We start from the raw sequence: 20,130 nt of genomic DNA, 5'->3' as shown, positions 1-20,130 counted from the left end.
ATGTCTCACGCTCCAGGATACTGCCCTTGAGGTGGTAGAGTTGGGATCCCTCGCTGAGTCCGAGGGAAAAATCCAACCCTGGAGGGTAAACAGATTAAGAAAGAAAGAAAGAAAGAAAGAAAGAAAGAAAGAAAGAAAGGCCGGGCAAGTTGGCCGTGCGGTTAGGGGCGCGTGGCTGTGAATTTGCACCCGGGAGGTAGTGGGTTCGAATCCCTCTCTGACCATCCCTGAAGATGGTTTTCCATAGTTTCCCATTTCCACACAAGGCAAATGCTGGAGCTGTACCTTAATTAGGCCAAGGCCGCTTCCTTCCAACTCCTAGGCCATTGCTATACCATCGTCGCCATAAGACCTATCCGCGTCGGTGCGACGCAAATCCACTAGCAAAGAAAAAACGAAAGAAAAAAGAACTGAAAATGGGAAAGGGAAAATCAGCTTCAGGACTTCCGACAGTGGGATTTGAACGCAACATCTTCCGAGTGATAGCTGACAGTTATGTGCCTCAAACCGTGCGGCCATATGCTCGGTAGAATACTTCTAACATACCGCTCGGTATCAGTTGGCCTTATCAGGTGAGGAAACTGGAATAACCCGGAGCATAGATTACCTAGCTGGGTAAAGAGATATCGAGTTTGTATACAAGTGGTTGATTTGCCTGTTGTTTTAAAGGACCGTCACGTAGAGTATATGTTTATATTCATCTCTGTACAGGTCACGAAGACCCTTCAAGAAGTACAAGATAAAGTCTTACACAAGCCGTAATCTCGGCACTATGTGGGATAGAGCGGTTAGCATGTCGCGACCGCAGTCACACCGCGTCCTTTTTGCATATTAATATGGAGCGAACGTACACAAACTAGATTCGAATCCGCGATCTCCCAAGTGTACAATTAATATGTGACATGAAATTAATCCTCCGCCTCTGTGGTGTAGTGGTTAGTGTGTTAGGCCCGGGTTCGATTCCGGGCTTTGCCACGAAATTTTAAAAGTGGTATGAGGGCTGGAACGGGGTCTACTCAGCCTCGGGAGGTCAGCTGAGTAGAGGTGGGTTCGATTCCCACCTCAGCCATCCTGGAAGTGGTTTCCCACTTCTCATCCAGGCAAAATGCCGGTATGGTACCTAACTTAAGTCCACGGCCGCTTCCTTCTCTCTTCCTTGTCTATCCCTTCCAATTCTCCCATTCCCCGCAAGGCCCCTGTTCAGCATAGCAGGTGAGGCCACCTGAGTGAGGTACTGGTCATCCTCCCCAGTCGTATCCCCAATGCCCTTGAAGCTGTAGAGGTGGGATCCCTCGCTGAGTCCGAGGGAGAAACTAACTCTGGAGGATAAACAGATTAATGATAATAATAATAATAATATGATGATGATGATGAAATGAATCATCATGTAAATCAAGACAATAATGAGAAATGAAACTAGTGACATTGCAGCGAAGAAACATGTGAAAATGTATTGGGTGTAAAGAAAGGCACCTGTAAATTCATATCTGTACGAAAGCTGAGTCAGTGAGAGGTAGCTAGCAAGCCAAGAAAACATTACATGTTGTAATTCTGTGACAGGGTCTTGCAGGCGCCAAGCAGCACGTGTTTTCGCACAAGATTTCCTGTACTTTGTACACACGCGTACGTAATTAAAATGGCTCTAGAACAGCACACTGAGCACTAAACACGTGAACACTTGACTTAACTGAGCCTTACGCTGATGAAGCTCTCAGCAGACTGCATGGGAGGGGAGCTTGTGGCGCCGAGAAGCGCATTACGGCAAAGTGCTTGGCGGGAGACAGGCTCGCAGCGCAGGCGACCGGGCGAGTGAGAATCCCCCGGACAGATAAAATAATGTCCCTGTACTTCCTTAATCATTTATTTTCTGCTGTTCACTGATGACGTGATGCTAATACATTACAGAGCATTCTGTATATTCATGTCATTAAGCTATAAGTGTGGAGGTAGATTCCTAGAGCTCTATAATTCTAGAAACTATAGATTTCATAGCTCTCACTGAGAAATATTTAGGCTATAACATATGAAATGATGCTGCTTTTGATGCATATTTAGACTCCGTATGATGTCTGAGCTTAAACGTTTTGTACTTGAGTACATGTGGAAAAGACTCCCAAACGATTTTCCCAGTAAAGTAGACACTTGCTTGCTTAAATGAACAATTCTTAAATCAAGAACATTGTTGCTCCTTAGTGTCGTATCATCCGTAAATGACAAATTGGAGTATAATTAAAGCAACTTGAAACAGCCTTTCCTTTTTTTTTTTTTTTTTTTTGTTTTTTTTTTTTTTTTTTTTTTGCGTGTGGCCTCCGAAGGGGCCTATTGCAGGTCTTTCGTGTTGACGCCGTCTAGGCAACCTGCGCGTCTGTGAGAATGGGGCCCTATGTAAAATGAAATCTAATGCTGAAAACGTCACAAAAACTCAGCCTTCGAGCCATAGGGATTAACTAATGACCCGACCGAGAATCGAACCTGGGCCCCTTAAACCAAAGTCCAGCGTGCTAACCATTTGGCCATGGAGCCGGACATCATACTAATGTAAGTAAGTAATGGAATTTCTTTCATTCCTGTGGGTTTGTATTGATGGACTTTCCCGTTTTTACCACGGATTACATTTTAGTCTTCTATGCAGCCATTTTGAAGAAGTCGTCATCAAAATAGTCTTCATGGTATTGTAAAGGCGTTCTGTCACTAGGCGGATTCTGGAAATGAAGGGAGAAAATTCATCATATAATAAAAGTGATTGTAACTGTATTATTCTTCGCCTGAGGGCATTTTTTTATAAAATAGTCAGTCGATAATGCAAATATTCTTACCTGAATAGAAAATAGGCACCGGATGTGGCTTTTCCTGAAAATACTTTTTCTTCCAAAACAGCCGCCTTGGTGTAGTATCAGTCCTTGTCACTGGAGAGGGTGTCTCTATTGCAGTACCATTTGTTTCTTCTTCTTGTTCACCTGGTTCACTTTCTAAGGGTTCTACTTCTACAGGATGTTCGTAAGTACTTATCATCGTCATCATCACTAGATTGTTCATCAATGTCTGAATTATTTAAAATCACTGAGAAAACCTGGAAATAATACGAGAAATGAAGAAAATGTAAAAGCAGCACATGGTATGTGGTTTTACAGGAGGTAAGAGAATGTGTAAACGTAAATTAAAAGTTGAGTTAAAACCTAACCCCCAAAATGTTGGTGGTGCACATTAATGTGGATATGGTGAACAAGATAGCAAATATACTTGTATTACACTAATGAAATGTTATCCCATATGCTTTTCTGATTGAAACTAATGTAGAAACGTTGCAGGAACAGCATTTTAAATGAATAAAATATATATTTACCTTCGGTGTGTCCGAGTCCATGTTTACAAGCTTCAGACTCCATCCGTTGGCGTAGCAGAGAAATAAAAACATTTGAAAGAGGACGGCCGTATCCCCAAGAATGCTGCAGTCCGGTTTGACGCAATAAACTGATACTGTTTGGATACTATGAATTTTTAATACCAACCCCCAATACTTTGGGGGTGGGTTGTTTAAGGGTTATAACACTTAAAACCATCCTGGAGAGAAGATTAGAGCTTAACAGAAATACATATATACGCAATAGCCTTTGTAGACCTGAAAAAAGCTTTTGACAATGTTCAGTGGAAAAGACTGTTCAGAATTATGAAGGATATTCATTTGGACTGTAAAGACAGAAAAGCAATACTAAACCTCTACATCAATCAAAGAATAAACATTGAAAGTAATGAAACAGTATATAACATGAGGATCAGGAAACGAGTAAGACAGGTGTGTTCCTTATCACCATTTCTATTTAATCTGTACATTGAATAGGCCATGAAAATGTTTAAATCAAAAACACTTGGCATTAAAATAAATGGAACAACTGTATTCTGTATTCGATTTGCCGACGACATTGCACTTCTGGCTGACAATGAGAAGAACAATAATTAACATCCATCTTAAAAGATTTCCAACTTAACATTAATGTAAATAAAACAAATGTTATGGTTGTAAGCAAATCTAAACTGAAGCCAGAGGCACATCTCAGAATTGGAAATATTTTAATAAAACAGGTGCACAAGTTCTGCTTCTTAGGATCAGTTATTACCGAAGACAACATATTGTACCCGCTCAAAGCCTGAGTCCCAACCGGCATTTATCTCAGGGAGTGTTACGGTCCAAATCTATCGCAACTAATAAACAATCGAAAAAATATATTGAGATATAAGATCTCAAACTAAATGTAAGGGCGCCATCCAATCAGTACTACAGGCTTGAACGGGACACTCTAATCTTTAACTTTAGGGCTTATCATCAAACATACAAATTATATATATATTCAGATCAAAGGGAAATTATGAAGGCTCCGTCCTAGGAATGGGGACGGATATTTAAACGGTCACCGGGGGTTTACTATTCTACAAGAACAAGAACCTGGAACTGTTTCCTTGCAAATGCTAAAGGAGCATTTTATTTAAATAAACAAAATTTTTACACACAACAAAATCTGTTGACCCTTGATTTGCCGGTAATTTGGCAAATTATTCCTGAAAATGATTACATAATATTTATCACTTTTGACCACCCTTCCATTTGGGTGGTGGAACCGTTGATATCTGAAGGTATCAGATTTACCTTCGTTAACACCGTGACCATATTTGGTCGTGGACCAATTACCTGTTGGCTAAGTGGGCGCGATCACATGAACCATGTTATCGCCTCCACTTTGATTGAGATGAGACCAACCCGGGAAACTACAAACTCTCCCCGGGTTCCTAACCAAGATATGCTAATCGTTAGTTGATTTTTTTTTGCTATGGGCTTTACGTCGCACCGACACAGATAGGTCTTATGGCGACGATGGGATAGGAAAGGCCTAGGAGTTGGAAGGAAGCGGCCGTGGCCTTAATTAAGGTACAGCCCCAGCATTTGCCTGGTGTGAAAATGGGAAACCACGGAAAACCATTTTCAGGGCTGCCGATAGTGGGATTCGAACCTACTATCTCCCGGATGCAAGCTCACAGCCGCGCGCCTCTACGCGCACGGCCAACTCGCCCGGTAATCGTTAGTTGAAGGAAACGACAAAGCGACTAAAACCTAATGGTCCAGATGTAGGGATTTGCCTTCATTTTGCAACTATTAACTTAACTTAGTATTCACAACAACGTGACATTATTACGTTAATTCGCTAGCTGACTTCCCTAGTATCATTCATGATCACCATCCGAAAAAATAAAATAAAATAAAAATAATAAAAAATATTATTATTATTATTATTATTATTATTATTATTATTATTATTATTATTATTATTAGTATTATTATTAATAGTGGAGATCGTGATTATCGTAACCCGTAATCATCCTCGCTATAATACTTCAACTCTTATTCTCATCTGAAATAAAAAAGTAGCTTCCTTTTTTATACTTCAAATATTATTATTATTAAAGTGGTTTGAAGATTTCAATATTTTCAATTCAATTCCCACCATCATTATTGTGTTCATAAATAAAACTAAAAAATTATTCTTCTGATTCTTCAAATATTATTATTATTATTATTATTATTATTATTATTATTATTATTATTATTATTATTATTATTATTATTATTATTATTATTATTATTATTATTATTATTATTAATTTAAAAAATTAATTTCGCTTGTTACATGGTAGCCCACTCTATAAATGTTTGCCGCATGACCCCCTTTACAATTCCGATTTATTTTGGCACTAATCAATCCAACATGATTTACTTGGAATATTATTATTATTATTAAGATTATTATTCATTCGAGAATTTTTATTTTTATTTCCCATCTTTATAATTTAGTCACATACGTTCTCTCCCAAACAGAAATCACCAAGATCCGAATTCACATCGGTCGGGACATAATAGTGTTCGAACCCGCAACCTTATTTTCGTACTGTCGTTAATTCATGGAGACCATATGCTCCTAAGACAATTCTCAAATCCCATAACACCTCGCAGTTGGGCAAATACCTCCAATCTCTGCAAGTGTTAAATTATTCCTTCCTTTTCCATTTTTAAGTCCATTTATCCATCGGAACTCTTCAAAACATTTTCATTAATTAACCCTCGGTACGTGGACTCTCTTCTGCCACTCATATCACCGGTATAGAAATACAACCTCTATGTAGGCCTTAAGATCCATCTATTTCTTCATCAACATCAGTACAATTCACTTTCATTTCGGGCCGAATTTCTGTCCCACAAAACTCCACATCTCAACCTTTGGCTCAAATCACTCTGGGCCTCAAACATAGCGTGACCACATTATCAAAGTGCCTATCTCGTTTCTACCAAAATTTATTTATGATTAATATGGAGTCCAAAAACGTTAAATCAACAATTAGTGTTAAAATCGGATTCACTGCCCAAATTAAAACATTCATGCCACATATTATCTCCACATTTAAATTACTTTAATTTGCAATCATTCTATCCAACTAGGCCCGTGCCTTTATTCTCAAAGATTATTATTAAACACGCCTTTACACATTACCCAACATTAATTTATTACTCCGACACTTCTACCGATTATTATTATTTTGTCCACTGGCGAACTTCGCGATATTTACAAACAAATCAATGGACTTCATTCCGTCCCACAACAATTTAAATCACTTGGCAACCCTACCTCTGGATTATCTTAACAACATGCCTTAATATCTATAAAATGTCCGATAACGGAGAAACACTTTGGAAGCACTTCTAAATGAATATTAACATTATCTTTACGTGAAACGTGCTCCTTATCATATCAAACAACTCAAGCACTTGAATGAACAAATAAACCCTACTCTACTCTATTAAATAATCAAAATTATGATGAGTGCTTGATCTAATTCTGCACATATTAATTTGCCCCTTTGTCTATCTATCTTTGAATTTATACGAGCCGGAAACGGCTCGTTTCACAATTAAGTTACATGATAAATTAATATGATTTCCTCCCCCTAACGATAGCAATCTACAAATATCTCAAAAGATTACTCATCTCTTTTTTTTTGTAGTCTGCTAAGCCGGACGAGGAGCACAGGCCCCGTTTAGTCTTAGCCCTGAATCCTACTGGTTTTCATGCCAGCTTGAAGAAGTAATCCAATGCACTTTTCAGATTTACACATATTAATTTTCAAGATTTAAATTTTTAACATTTTAACAAATTTACACACACTAATATTGAACTGAAACTTTACACTTCTGTCCTTTATCTGACCCGCCTAATTCATACACATATTCTTCATTCCTTCCCCGGCACTAAGGAACTGGTGACACCTCGATATCACATTCAAACGGCCCGGCGCGCACTTGATTTTCCCGTCTCACGTTCGCGTAGCTGACCAGGTATCAGTTTATAATCGACTATTACTAGGTGAAATACATCGAACACTCGTGACCGTTCTCATGTAACGTACTTCCTAATCTGTTGGTAGAATCTCACACTCCGTAAGTTATGCTTTACTGAGTCCTGTAACTATTTGTAACACTTCATACTAATATACTGCTCAAGACTGTAATATGAGCTACATCACGTCATGAATCACTGTACTATGTAAAAATATAATACTTCGAACCCTACTCCACGAGTAAGTACACACACGCACCCCTGGCGTAATCACGGCTCGAACAAAATATCAGAAGTTGTCACGCACCCAGGCGTGGTATCAGCCCGAACACTTTGTCAAAAGTAGTAAGTCCGTCTCCGCGACCCTATATTTATATTTGACTCCCCTCTCCTCCGAGTTCACGAGAGGTCACCTTGGGACGCGCAACCCCGATATCCTCATACGATAATTTGCGGTTCGGCCCGTGGCTTAAATATGAGATCCAATGATGTAATTTTGTTCTCAAAGGCTCTATACCAATTCTCAACTATTATCGTTCGCTGGTAATTGATATATTTGCGAATTTAGCTCTTGTATCCCGGCCTGGGATTTCGTGCTATATTGTGGCGTCCCTTGCCTCCAGCCAATCAGCGAATAGCGCCCATGAATTCTCAGAATTACGCCAATCAATCTCCCTCAGTTAGTGACTTTTAATAACTTTTACTACTTGGTTAGGCTTATAAATTCCACCTTATTCCGAATTTATAACTCACTTACGTTTATAAATTTAATCCGTGGAGTTCAGGTTTCTCGTGCTTCTTACAATACGAAGTTGGCGTACTTGCGACTGGTCGATGAATTTTTCTATTGGTCCACATAAACCACGGGACCGGGAAGGCTCATAATTTTTTTCTTCAAGTGCCAACCTCGCGTTCAACTCCCGCTAGTACATGGAGATACCCCTACGTCATTTCTAGGAATTTTCCGCACGACCCGATGCGTTGTTGCCGCTACCAATTCTGCCCGGGGCTACGAAACTTTGTCAACACTGTTAGCCTCGCTCTTTCCCGCTTCGTTACAATTTCTGAGAATTCTAATTCTACTGTTCATTGTGTTTGTTAATCTCAGTGGAGGAAACAGTCTGGGGTAGGTTTCACAACATCCTCTCGGCCTGGTCTGTACTTATAATATATAAAATACGATCTTCTCGCTTCTGAAAATGAAATATATATTCCTCCATAAATACTTACACTTGCTTGACGCTTATCACACCCCCACCATGGAGCAATATGCACTGGGGAAATAAAAAGGAGAATTTCCCTGTGTAAGAAAGCCTTTGAGGAGAACAAGCAGATCTTAATTAATAAATCCTTAGATACTGAACAAAAGAAATTGTTTATCAAAACATTCATTTGGAGTGTGCTGCTATATGGCTGTGAGGGATATATTCTCTTGAATGAGCACGTGAAACGACTAGGGGCAGTGGAAGTTTGGCTAAAGAGGAAGACAAGAACTAGCTGTATTCAGAAGAAAACTAATGAAGCAGTGCTTAGAGAAATAAACACCCAGAGACATTTCATTACAACGATAAAAAGGAGAAAAATGTCAGTTTTGGGTCACATTCTCCGGCATAATGACTTCATAAAGAACGCGTTTGAAGGCATGGTGATGGGAAAGAAAGGCAAAGGGAAACCACGGAAAAAGATCGTTGAAGAGGTAGTTGAAATGATGGGATGCCAAGGATATGTAGAGATTAAAAGGATCGCAGAGAGAAGAGATCAGTGGTTGCAGCGACAAGGCAAAGCCTTGAGATAATGATGATGATGAAGAGGAAATATATTTAAAACTAATATCTTATATGTAAACAATAGGTAGCGCAAAAATGCAATAATATTTGAAAAATGTAATTTTAAATTAATCTTCTACCAGGGCATGCGTGACAGTAGAATAGTTGTGAGTGGCAGCATGAAGTTTACATAGGATCCTTATTAGTGCATACAATATTTCCTAAGGGCTTCTTTGAAAGTACGAAAATCCAGTAGAGAAAATCCAGTACCAAGACCATGTTACATAAATGGAAAATCTTGGCCTTCATGTTCCGTTGGGTGAAAGTTAATTTTAGACTGTTCATGTTTTATTTTTCTAGCTCTAGATCCAGCTGGACCTCTCTTCTACCTGCCCCTAAAATGCGCAAGAGCCCTCAGCAAGGACGATGCTGATTGTGTAGAAGCAGTACGGACGGATGCTGGAGGATTAGGAGCGCCTCCTGTTGTTTCTGTGGGAAAAGTTGACTACTACGTCAATGGAGGCGTTCGATCACAACCGAACTGTACGGACGATAGAGTTCCAAACCAAAGTAAGTCAATTACATTTCCTTTAAATATTCTCATGCTTCTACTCATAATAGCCAACGGCCGTGAGATCTCCGAAGTTAAGTAACAATGGGCGTGGTCAAAATTTGTATGGGTTGCCACGCGCTGTTGGTGGGGGCAAGGGAATGGAGGAGCGGAAAGGAACTGGCCACCCTACCGTACGTAAACCCCGGTTCAGGCACACCTCTGCGGAGGTTCGGACCTGCCTTCGGGCAGAATATACCCTTAGCTTACCTTTCTACTCATAATAAGATTGGGAGTGATGGGAAAGTGTAAAATAAAAGTAATAGGGCTGAATTACAGTTAGCCGAGAAATACGTTTTCAAGAAATCATCAGTAAAATTACATTTACAATAACTTCACAGACCGCGAATACTATGGAATCACCGACGTTTCTTTTCGCATGGATATGGAATAATACCAAAGTTTGCAAGTAAAAAAAAAACCACTCAGTTATGTGTTCTTTTCAGCATAGAAACATTAAGTGGCTAATATCACTAAGTGAGACTAAAGAACATTTCGAAATAATTGCTTCCAAGCAAAGGTTGCATATACCTTTCGTGTTTTCATCTTTGGAGGAAACTAACCCAAAATATTTATTCAAATAAGCGAGTGGAAATTCCTTAACACCTCCACCGTCACATTTGTATTCCAGTTCCATTCTCGACCACCCAAGAAAACCATTAACCACAACAAGCTGCGAATACTACTACTACTACTACTACTACTACTACTACTACTAAAAAATTGTTATTTCCTTCCCTGAAGGGGGAGGCGGGCCTCTTTGATTGTAACGTCATCTCTCATGCCAGGGGATTTCTTACGGTGAAGGAGATGCTCGGAGAAGGCGAGAGAGTTGGCGGCCGTGGACTATACTAGGAACTGTGCAGAAGAATGGAAAAGCACGAAAAAACATTAACCATTTTCGGGACAACATACGGTTGGGACCAGACCCTTTCCATTTCACGAATACACAGTCCTAAAGCGACGGTGGACACATGGCCACTCCTCCTCTGCTCGGTTGGCGGGTTGGAGTGCAGAGCTATCGGACCAGGGCTCAGCCGTGGCCACTTGTGGGCCGAGACACTCTGCATCCGCCGACCTCGAGGCGTGTCGTGTCCTAGGCATAATACCCTTGGCACGACACCTTGCAAGTTCTGGGGCTCTAAAGTTGCCAAACTCTCGATGCGATGTACACTCAATTCTTGATTAACCGGGATGATGTACAGTTAAGGCTTCCCGGAGAAGTAAAATCGCGGCTAACCCGCAAAAAGTCAAAAATTGAACAGGCGTACTGAAAGTAAAATTTATAATAAATGATACTATTGTATTGTTTCTTATTAACTTACCCAATACGTTGCAGTAAAAGCAGCGTTTAGCACAATTAATAAATGGAAAAATTAACATATTTTCGTTGAAATTAATACGGAAAAGAAAATGAAATGGCGCATGGCTTTTAGTGCCGGGAGTGTCCGAGGACAAGTTCGGCTCGCCAGATGCAGGTCTTTTGAGTTGACTCCCGTGGGAGACCTGCGCGTCGTGATGAGGATGAAATGATGACGACAACGACACATACACCCAGCCCCCATGCCAGCGAAATTAACCAATTAAGGTTAAAATTCCCGAAACTGCCGGGAATCGAACTCGGGACCCCTGTGACCAAAGGCCGGCGCGCTAACCATTTAGCCACGGAGCCGGACAATAAGGGAAATAAAAATATTCAGACTACCTAACTTCACTGTTTCTGAAAAATAATCAGTCATGGTTTTCTGCTTTTGTACTGAGAACTACTTTTTCTTTATTTTGCTTCCCAAGTTCAAAACAAGTTCTTCGGTGATAAGATCATCATCCTGGCAATATTATCCCGACCCTTTGTAATGTGTATTACTCTAACTCCTAACACTAGTGCATTTTTAGTGTTTTTGATATCGCGGTTAAGCCGCAACGCGGTTGATCCGATTACGGTAAATCGAGAGATGAATGTATATCGATTACAAGAATGTTACGTAATGTCATTTTTTCATCTTCTTCTTCTTCTTCTTCTTAATCTGTTTACTCTCCACGGTTGGTCTTCCCTCGGACTCAGCGAGGGATCCCACCTCCACCGCCTCAAGGGCAGTGTCCTGGAGCTTGAGACATTGGGGCGGGGGATACAACTAGGGAGGATGACCAGTACCTCGCCCAGGTGGCCTCACCTGCTCTGAACAGGGGCCTTGGTGGGGGATGGGAATAGTGGAAGGGATGGACAAGGAAGAGGGAAGGAAGCGGCCGTGGCCTTAAGTTAGGTACCATCCCGGCATTTGCCTGGAGGAGAAGTGGGAAACCACGGAAAACCACTTCGAGGATGGCTGAGGTGGGAATCGAACCCACCTCTACTCAGTTGACCTCCCGAGGCTGACTGGACCCCGTTCCAGCCCTCGTACCACTTTTCAAATTTCGTGGCAGAGCCGGGAATCGAACCCGGACCTCCGGGGGTGGCAGCTAATCACACTAACCACGACACTGGAGAGGCGGACATAATTTAATTACAAGAAGTAAATAATTACGAACAAACATTATATTGTATGAAAAGTAACGATTACATTTATTATTATTATTATTATTTTTATTATTATTATTAGCGTATTCTCCCAATAATGGAAGACGTTAAGCAAACAACTCAATCAAGCTTTCTTTGGGTTCTTCTTGTTCTTCCAATAGGCTTTCATTCTCTCTGAGAAGGCTTGTTTACGTTCTTCCGACCATTTCGGTCTGCACTGTTTTTGCTTTGGTTGCTCTGATGTAACTTCCCACTTGTTGACTTTGTGTCTGAAGGTGTCTCTTTCTAAAATGTCTGTTGCACATATGTTTGCGTTTTTGAGGTCCTTTCGAAGTTCATCCAGCCAAGGTGTTGAGTTCTTAAGTGAGCTAACATAATTTAATATTCTTTTTGACAGTCGATTTTCTGGTAATCTTGTGAGGTGTCCAAAGAATTTCATTCGTCTTTTCTTAATGTCAATTATTATTATTATTATTATTATTATTATTATTATTATTATTATTATTATTATTATTATTATTATTATTATTATTATTATTATTATTATTATTATTATTATTATTATTATTATTATTATTATATATAATTCGCTGGGGCCATCAAGGACCACGTTAAGTCTTCTTGCATTTGACACTGAACTTGGCCTTCTTCAGAGCCCAAATTTCCCTCATTTTTTGTGAGTGTTCCTGCTTATGCTCCTCTGTCCAAGGGGCACCGTGTCTTCTCTTCGGTTGCTCGTCTCGGTTTAGCCCGTTCGTCAATATTTTCTTGCGGAAGCGATCTCTGTTAAGGGCATCTTCTGCTGAGATATGTAGCATTTGCAGGTCTTCTTTGGTATTTCTAAACCAGGGAATTGTGGTTTTGGGATTTGAATCAAAAAAGTAAAAGATCTCTTTAGTTAACTTTCTTCCGTCCAATCTTTTATTATAATAATAATAATAATAATAATTGTTGTTGTTGTTGTAGCATGTTGCTTTACGTCGCACCGACACAAATAGGTCTTACGGCAACACTGGGATACGGAAGGGCTGCGAGTGGGAAGGAAGTGATCGTGGCCTTAATTAAGGTACAGCCGAGCTCAGTGGCGCAGACGATTGAGGCACTGGCTCAGTCCGCTGGTATTTGAAGGTGCTCCAATACTTCACCCTCGCGTAGGTAGATTTACTGGTAGGTGAAAGAACTCCTGAGGGACAACATTTCGTCACCTATGCGTCTCCAAAAACCATCAAAAGTAGTTAGTGGGACGTAAAAAGTAATTATTAATTAAGGTACAGCCCCAGCATTTTTCGGGTGTGAAAAATGGGAAACCACGGAAAACCATCTTCAGGGCTGCCGACAGTGGAGTTCGAACTCACTACCTCCCGAATACTAGATACTGGCCACACTTAAGCGACTGCAGCTGTCGAACTCGGTGCCAGTACGTTTATCTGGACGTGATTTGTACTTAGTAATTGAGATCTGACGCTACGAGATAATATTTTCATAGTGAAACACAAAAACACATAAATAGGAAAAACCACAGCACGTTATCGTTTGAAGCAGAACGTTTCGAAATTTAGAAATATTCTTGGGCATATGAGAATTTTAAAAATATTCTTTGGAATTTTTAATAACGTGACCAACTAAAATCAAACCCATATTGCCTATGTTTATATGCAGTTGAACTGCATTGTTATTATTATTATTTAAATCATAAGTAATTTTTTTACTTACAACCTTATTATTTCGGTGTATTTCTTGATGGTTACTCCAGTATTCGCAACTTGTAAAAAAAAAAAAGAAAGGTCCGCCTCTGTGGTGTAGTGGTTAGCGTGATCAACTGCCACCCCCGAAGGCCCGGGTTCGATTCCCGGCTCTGCCACGAAATTTGAAAAGTGGTATGAGGGCTGGAAGGGGTCCACTCAGCCTCGGGAGGTCAACTGAGTAGAGGTGGGTTCGATTCCCACCTCAGCCATCCTGGAAGTGGTTTTCCGTGGTTTCTCACTTCTCCTCCAGGCGAATGCCGGGATGGTACCTAACGTAAGGCCACGGCCGTTTCCTTCCCTCTTCCTTGCCTATCCCTTCCAATCTTCCCATCCCTCCACAAGACCCCTGTTCAGCATAGCAGGTGAGGCCGCCTGGGCGAGGTACTGGCCATTCTCCCCAGTTGTATCCCCGGCCAAGAGTCTGAAGCTCCAGGACACTGCCCTTGAGGCGGTAGAGGTGGGATCCCTCGCTGTGTCCGAGGGAAAAGCCGACCCTGGAGGGTAAACAGATGATGATGATGATGATGAAAAGAAAAGAAAGAATGATGGTTACTCACATGTACTGCCAAGAGCTTAATAGTGATGTTGTGCCATGTCTTTTTTAACTAATTTCTAAGGTATGACACATTTCCTTTCTAGATTCACCGAATGTCGAAACGGGGTGTAGTCATAATCGAGCCTTATCCATCATGGCAGGTGCTATAAGAAACTTCGTCGGCCTGATCGCAGTGCGATGCTCCTCCTGGCCTGAATTTCTTACTGGAACGTGCAGGCATAATACGCTGATGGCTATTGGTAACTGCTCAAGCTCAAGGTAAAGTATTATAGAACCCAAGAAGTAGAATACACATAGACCTACTGTTTATCTGAATTAAATGATCGAAATATGATACTTTCTTCTATTTCTTCAGCGTTTGTCCCTCCTGATGGCGTGTTCCGCTACATGGATTCGTTGACTCTATTTTGTTTTTGTTTTTTTACTAGTTGCTTTACGTCGCGCCTTTTTATGGCGACGATGGTATAGGAAAGAGTTAGGAGTGGGAAGGAAGTCGCAGTGGCCTTAATTAAGGTGCAGCCCCAAAATTGCCTGATGTGAAATTGGGAAACCACGGAAAACCACCTTCAGGGCTGCCGACAGTGGGGTTCGAACCCACTATCTCCCGAATGCAAGTTCACAACTGCGCGCTGCTAACCGCACGGCCAACTCTCTCGGTCCTAATTAGTTCTGTCCTGAACCATGTCAATGTGGAAATCGACGCTTTTCAGATTTGTGTGAAGGGTATCGACCACTGATCTCTGTACCTGGATGGCTGGTAGCTTGGGTAGCAGTAAGCCGAATAGAAGATGACTGGCGTAGTAAGATGGCAGCGAGCACCTTTTGCAATAGACCACGAGGAGCGCGCTTGCTTTGTTTATGCTTAGTTCAGTGACGCCAGGTCTCTTGATTATAGTTCCACGAGTGTTCTGTGCTGTGTTATTGCAAAGTAAATAGTAGTGTATTTTACGAATTTAGGTTCGTTGCCTTGTAGTATACTTGTGGATTACAAGATTCAGTTTAAATATGTATGTGTTTATCTGAAATATGAATGAAGAAACATTCTACGGGGTATTAACATACCGCAGTATTCAGCTTATGGATGTACAAACAGAACCGATCAGCAGAAGGAGAAATCATTTCATCGGGGAGTTTTATACTGTACATAAGAATCTTCCTAGGGTAGTGTTTTGAGTTTTAGGTTTATTGTATCTTATTTCGCATATTCCGGGAGCAAAATGGCAATTAATTTTTGTAGGTTTCCTTTCTCGAGACCCGAACATCTAAGATCATCGATTAGGAGTATCAGGCGGGAGAATTGGGAGCCTTCTAAAACAGCTGTTCTCTGCTCGGATCACTTAGAGGAAGACTGTTTTGATAGAAATTGACAAACTGTACACCTTAGGAGTGATATACAACCAACTGTTTTCAATTTTACTGAACATTAACTGCAAGTAAATATTTACTTTTTTTTAAATTTCTCATAATTAAACTGACGGTTTCGATGAAATAATTGACGTGACCTTATAACAATCTTAGAAAATGAAGTCTGGAGGAATTCTAGACCTTATTTACATCAGTAATAATTATGGGTTTCAGACACTGGAGTGGTGGGAGAAGGAAAAGTGTGGTGGGTGTTTGGGGCTATCCCATTATACTATTCGTGGTATTTGGGACTCTCTTAACTGGTGTTACATATTTCTGATGATGACTATCAATATCGCTTTGCTAGCTGAATTTAATTAAAGAGGTCTGTAATAGTAAATTAAGCTGCAGGTAATGTGATATATTGACAAGTTTTGAATATTTGGTGGTGTTATAAATGTGTACATTTGCTTCAATTATTTAATTTGATAATGTGCGCTTTATTTCATGGAAACAGGAAACAGAAATTCATTATCAAGCACCGATTACGATATGTCGAATCTAGGCCTGTATAGTGAGCTACGTTTATAGGTACCGGTACATCATTTTAAGAATGCATAATTTCGTGACATACATGTATACAATTTACAGCAATGTTTCCAGAAACTGGTTTTCACTCGTATTGTGTTACCGATCGATAATTACATGTATTGAGCACCTAAGTTAATATTTTTCGGCCGTTATTATACACTCATGTTTATTGTTATCCCGGAGATTTACTGACCTCGGAATGACGTGTCAGTGATCCCAATGTCCTTATGCTTTGAGTGAACATGTCTCTATATTTTTAATTATTCCAATGCGCCATTAATTGCGACTTAAAATTGACTATATTATCATTGCTTCGCCATAAGGAGAGCTCTAGGTTGGGTACGCCAACATGGCGAACCGCGCGCTCAACTCGGCGTACTTTCTCCTGCAGCGGAGACCTGCCATCAGCGATCCATGTATAGAGATCAGTGGTATCGACCCATCGCTGTTTTGGTCGTTTTTTACGTCTCAGACCAGCGACTTTTACCATGTAACCCGTCTTCGCGATAGTGTCGGCCCTCTCCTTAGTACGTGTCCAAACCACCGTAGACAACTCTCGCACATTTTGTCTTGAATCGGTGCAATGCCAAATCTCTATCTGATGTTTTCATTGGAGATGCGATCCAGTTTACTGACGCCGGAATGGTGTCAGGATGTGGCGACCCCATCGCCCAGTGGAGAACCACTGCAAGCACCCACCCGAGTATTAGCGGGAAAACCATACCGATTTGAGGTAAGAGGAAATGCCTGTCCTCAACGCTGAACACCTGGCAGGTGCTGGCAACAGCTCTAGAATGCGTGGCGGCAGGCTGTTTGACAAGCACTCAGTCACAATCTCATGGGATTATATCATATCCTTCTTTCTTTGAGTAATTCAGTCTAATGACTGGTTTGCCCCTGCAATGAGTCTTCTCCAACTGGGTTCATCTTGTGCAGTTCGTTTTTCATCTGCATAGCTCCTGGATCCTGAGTTCACAAGAAATTTCATCATGAATGTCTTTCTTGGTCTTCAAGGAGGGCGTTTTCCTGGTATTTTACCTTCGAAAATTTCCATCAACACATTTCTCTGTCGAAGCCTATGTCCCATCCATAAAGTTGTCTCTTCCTAAACTGGCTCAAAACTGTCTCTTTTCTTGGACAATGTTCAATCCCTCAGTGTTCGTCTTCTTCTCCACCCAACTTATCCGTTGCAGCCGACGACAACACCACATCTCAAAGGCTTCTAGCCTCTTAATATCACTCTTGGTTAATGTCCAAGTCCCAGCACAATACAGCGCAACAGATCAAACATAAGATTACATTATTTTTTACGTAAGGTCAGGGAACTTGATTCCTGACATAGAAGGGACTGTTTACCCCTGAAGGCTTGCTTTGCTATTGCTATTAGTGTTTTTATTTCAGTGTGATACAGCATTGAGGATAGTTTTCGGTGGTTTCCCATTTTCACACTAGGCCAATGCTGGGGCTTGTGCATTAATTAAGGCCACGGCCGCTTCCTTCCCATTCCTTTTTGTACTATTTGACTACGCACTAAGAAAGTGCACACACTAGATAGAACTACACAGGCACAGTAACTGACTGAGATGACTGAGAGTCCGCCCCCGCAGTGTAGGGGACAACAGTCCGCCTGTCATCCGACGGCCCCGGGTTCGATTCCCGACTGGGTCAGGTGCTTTTAATTGTAATGATTAATATCCCTGGTCAGGGGACTGGGTGTTTGTGAAGTCCTTAATCTTCCTTTCCTCACAACGCTCTACACTATCGCCATTCCAATTACACGCAGGTTTATAAAATATGGTGCCAGTAGGGGCAAAAGATCCACATGGGTCGATGCCCCGAACAAATAGCATTTCAAAAAAAACTGACTGAGACTGCCAGACTGACGATTGCGCACAGCAACCGGGTGAATCATATCTCATTGTTCATGATCTTGGCACAATTATACCCCTGGTGTGAAAATGGGAAACCATGAAAAACAATCTTCAGAACTGCCGACAGTGGGGTTCTAACCCAGTATCTCCCGATTGCTGGATACTGGCCGCCCTTAAACGACTGCATCTATCGAGCTCGGTCTTGACCACATTAGACGCTGTGAACCAAGATGCCAAGATGCCAAACAATACAAGGGAATTTCTTGAAACCGATAAGGAAGGGGCAGGTGTGTTTTAACATTCTGTTGCCAAATAAGTCACGTATTCAGTTCTTCTTCCGGGTTGAACCATGTTGTACTGTACATTCCGAACAGTTTGCCGATGTTTCGAATATATTAAAGTGTTCTTGGCCAAGGCGACTGAAATACCCCTATTCGATCCGAGCTAATCATTCTCCCAGGCACTAATCTCCTGGGAAACTATCCTGATCGGCCACCAAAGGTCCAGTTGATGTAATATCTCCGAGAAATGTTGTATCTAGTACATCAACTAAATCTCGCCATTAGCGCCTGGGAGGTAGATTACCTCCGAACGATTCGAGGTATTTCGCTCGCCTTGACAATGAATACTGCAGTGTATTCGAAATATCAGCAAACTGTACAGAAAACGACAACACGGTTCAATCTGGAAGAACTAAATTACTCTACATACCGTGGAAGCTTCACATCTAAGATACGAGTCCTGTACGGGAAGGATATTCTCAAAGCTAATAGCTGATTAGCGCCTGAAAAACTGATTACCTCCGATCGAGGAGTATTTCGGTCGCCTTGACAAAGAACTTTGCTATGTATTCGAAACCTTGGCAAACAATACGGAATATACAGAAAACAACAACATGGTTCAACCCGGGAGAAGAACTAAATTCTGCATACTGTGGAAGCTTCACATCTAAAATAAATCACTGTTTCTATATCGGGAAGATTCCATGCTCTCGGCTGTACATTTCAATACACCCTTTCGTAAATTATTCGTTGTATTTCAGCATCTTCATTGTAGTAGCCTGTATAAAAAGAAGGAGAATTAATCACATATTTTGTTATTTCTGTTTTCAGTCAACCTGGGACATACTTTCTCAGAACGAATTCTACACAGCCGTAAGGTAAAGAACTAGATGGAACACTGCCTCCGAAGAATCAGACCTACAAATCCACGAATAAAACGATGGATGAAATAGCTCCTGCAGCTGGCAAACTATCCGGATCAACCACGAAAGGTCCTGCTGATGTAACATCTCCTAAAACTGTTGAATCTAGTACATCTGCTACTCCGTATATCTCGTAATGGAATTTTTCAATGTCTCCGAGTAATGTAACTCTTAGTACCATTTCAGGTACCAAATGGAACATAATGTAATTGGGGATACAAATACAGATCTCATTCTATTAACAGCGGGCTTCTTTCCTTTTCATATTAAGGTGTGACATATTTATTCCTTTCTGTAGAGCTTATCCTAAAAGCGACACGGACGGAGAGGTCTTCCGGCATATATCATCTGTCACGCGGTAACCGTCCCTTCCTGACAGGCTAGCCACAGATCCTTTTAAATAACATAGACCCCTATTTAGAATGGTAGGAATGACATCTCCAAGGAGTATCGAATAATGTTATATTACAGAATAACTCATCCAGTCAATAAATAAATATTAATTGCAGTGTATTGTATTTGGTATTGGGACCATACGCCATTTTTCTA

General features: G+C 41.0%; 1 protein-coding gene across 1 annotated transcript in view; it reads left to right on the top strand.

Annotated features, from left to right (window-relative positions):
• The window catches only part of LOC136861400 (phospholipase A1 member A), a 121,111-nt gene extending 101,292 nt beyond the window's left edge, over positions 1-19,819 (top strand). Inside the window, exons 6-8 of the mRNA XM_067138819.2 lie at positions 9,506-9,715; positions 14,655-14,829; positions 19,490-19,819. Coding sequence (XP_066994920.2) covers positions 9,506-9,715; positions 14,655-14,829; positions 19,490-19,535 — 431 coding nt within the window. The 3' untranslated portion in view covers positions 19,536-19,819. The remainder of the gene's footprint in view (positions 1-9,505; positions 9,716-14,654; positions 14,830-19,489) is intronic.
• Positions 19,820-20,130: the final 311 nt, after the last annotated feature.

Source organism: Anabrus simplex, chromosome 1 (assembly GCF_040414725.1).
Source record: "Anabrus simplex isolate iqAnaSimp1 chromosome 1, ASM4041472v1, whole genome shotgun sequence".
In the NCBI taxonomy this organism is placed as follows: domain Eukaryota; kingdom Metazoa; phylum Arthropoda; class Insecta; order Orthoptera; family Tettigoniidae; genus Anabrus; species Anabrus simplex.
The sequence above is the reverse complement of the archived record's forward strand: the minus strand, read 5'-3'. Positions and strand labels throughout refer to the sequence as shown.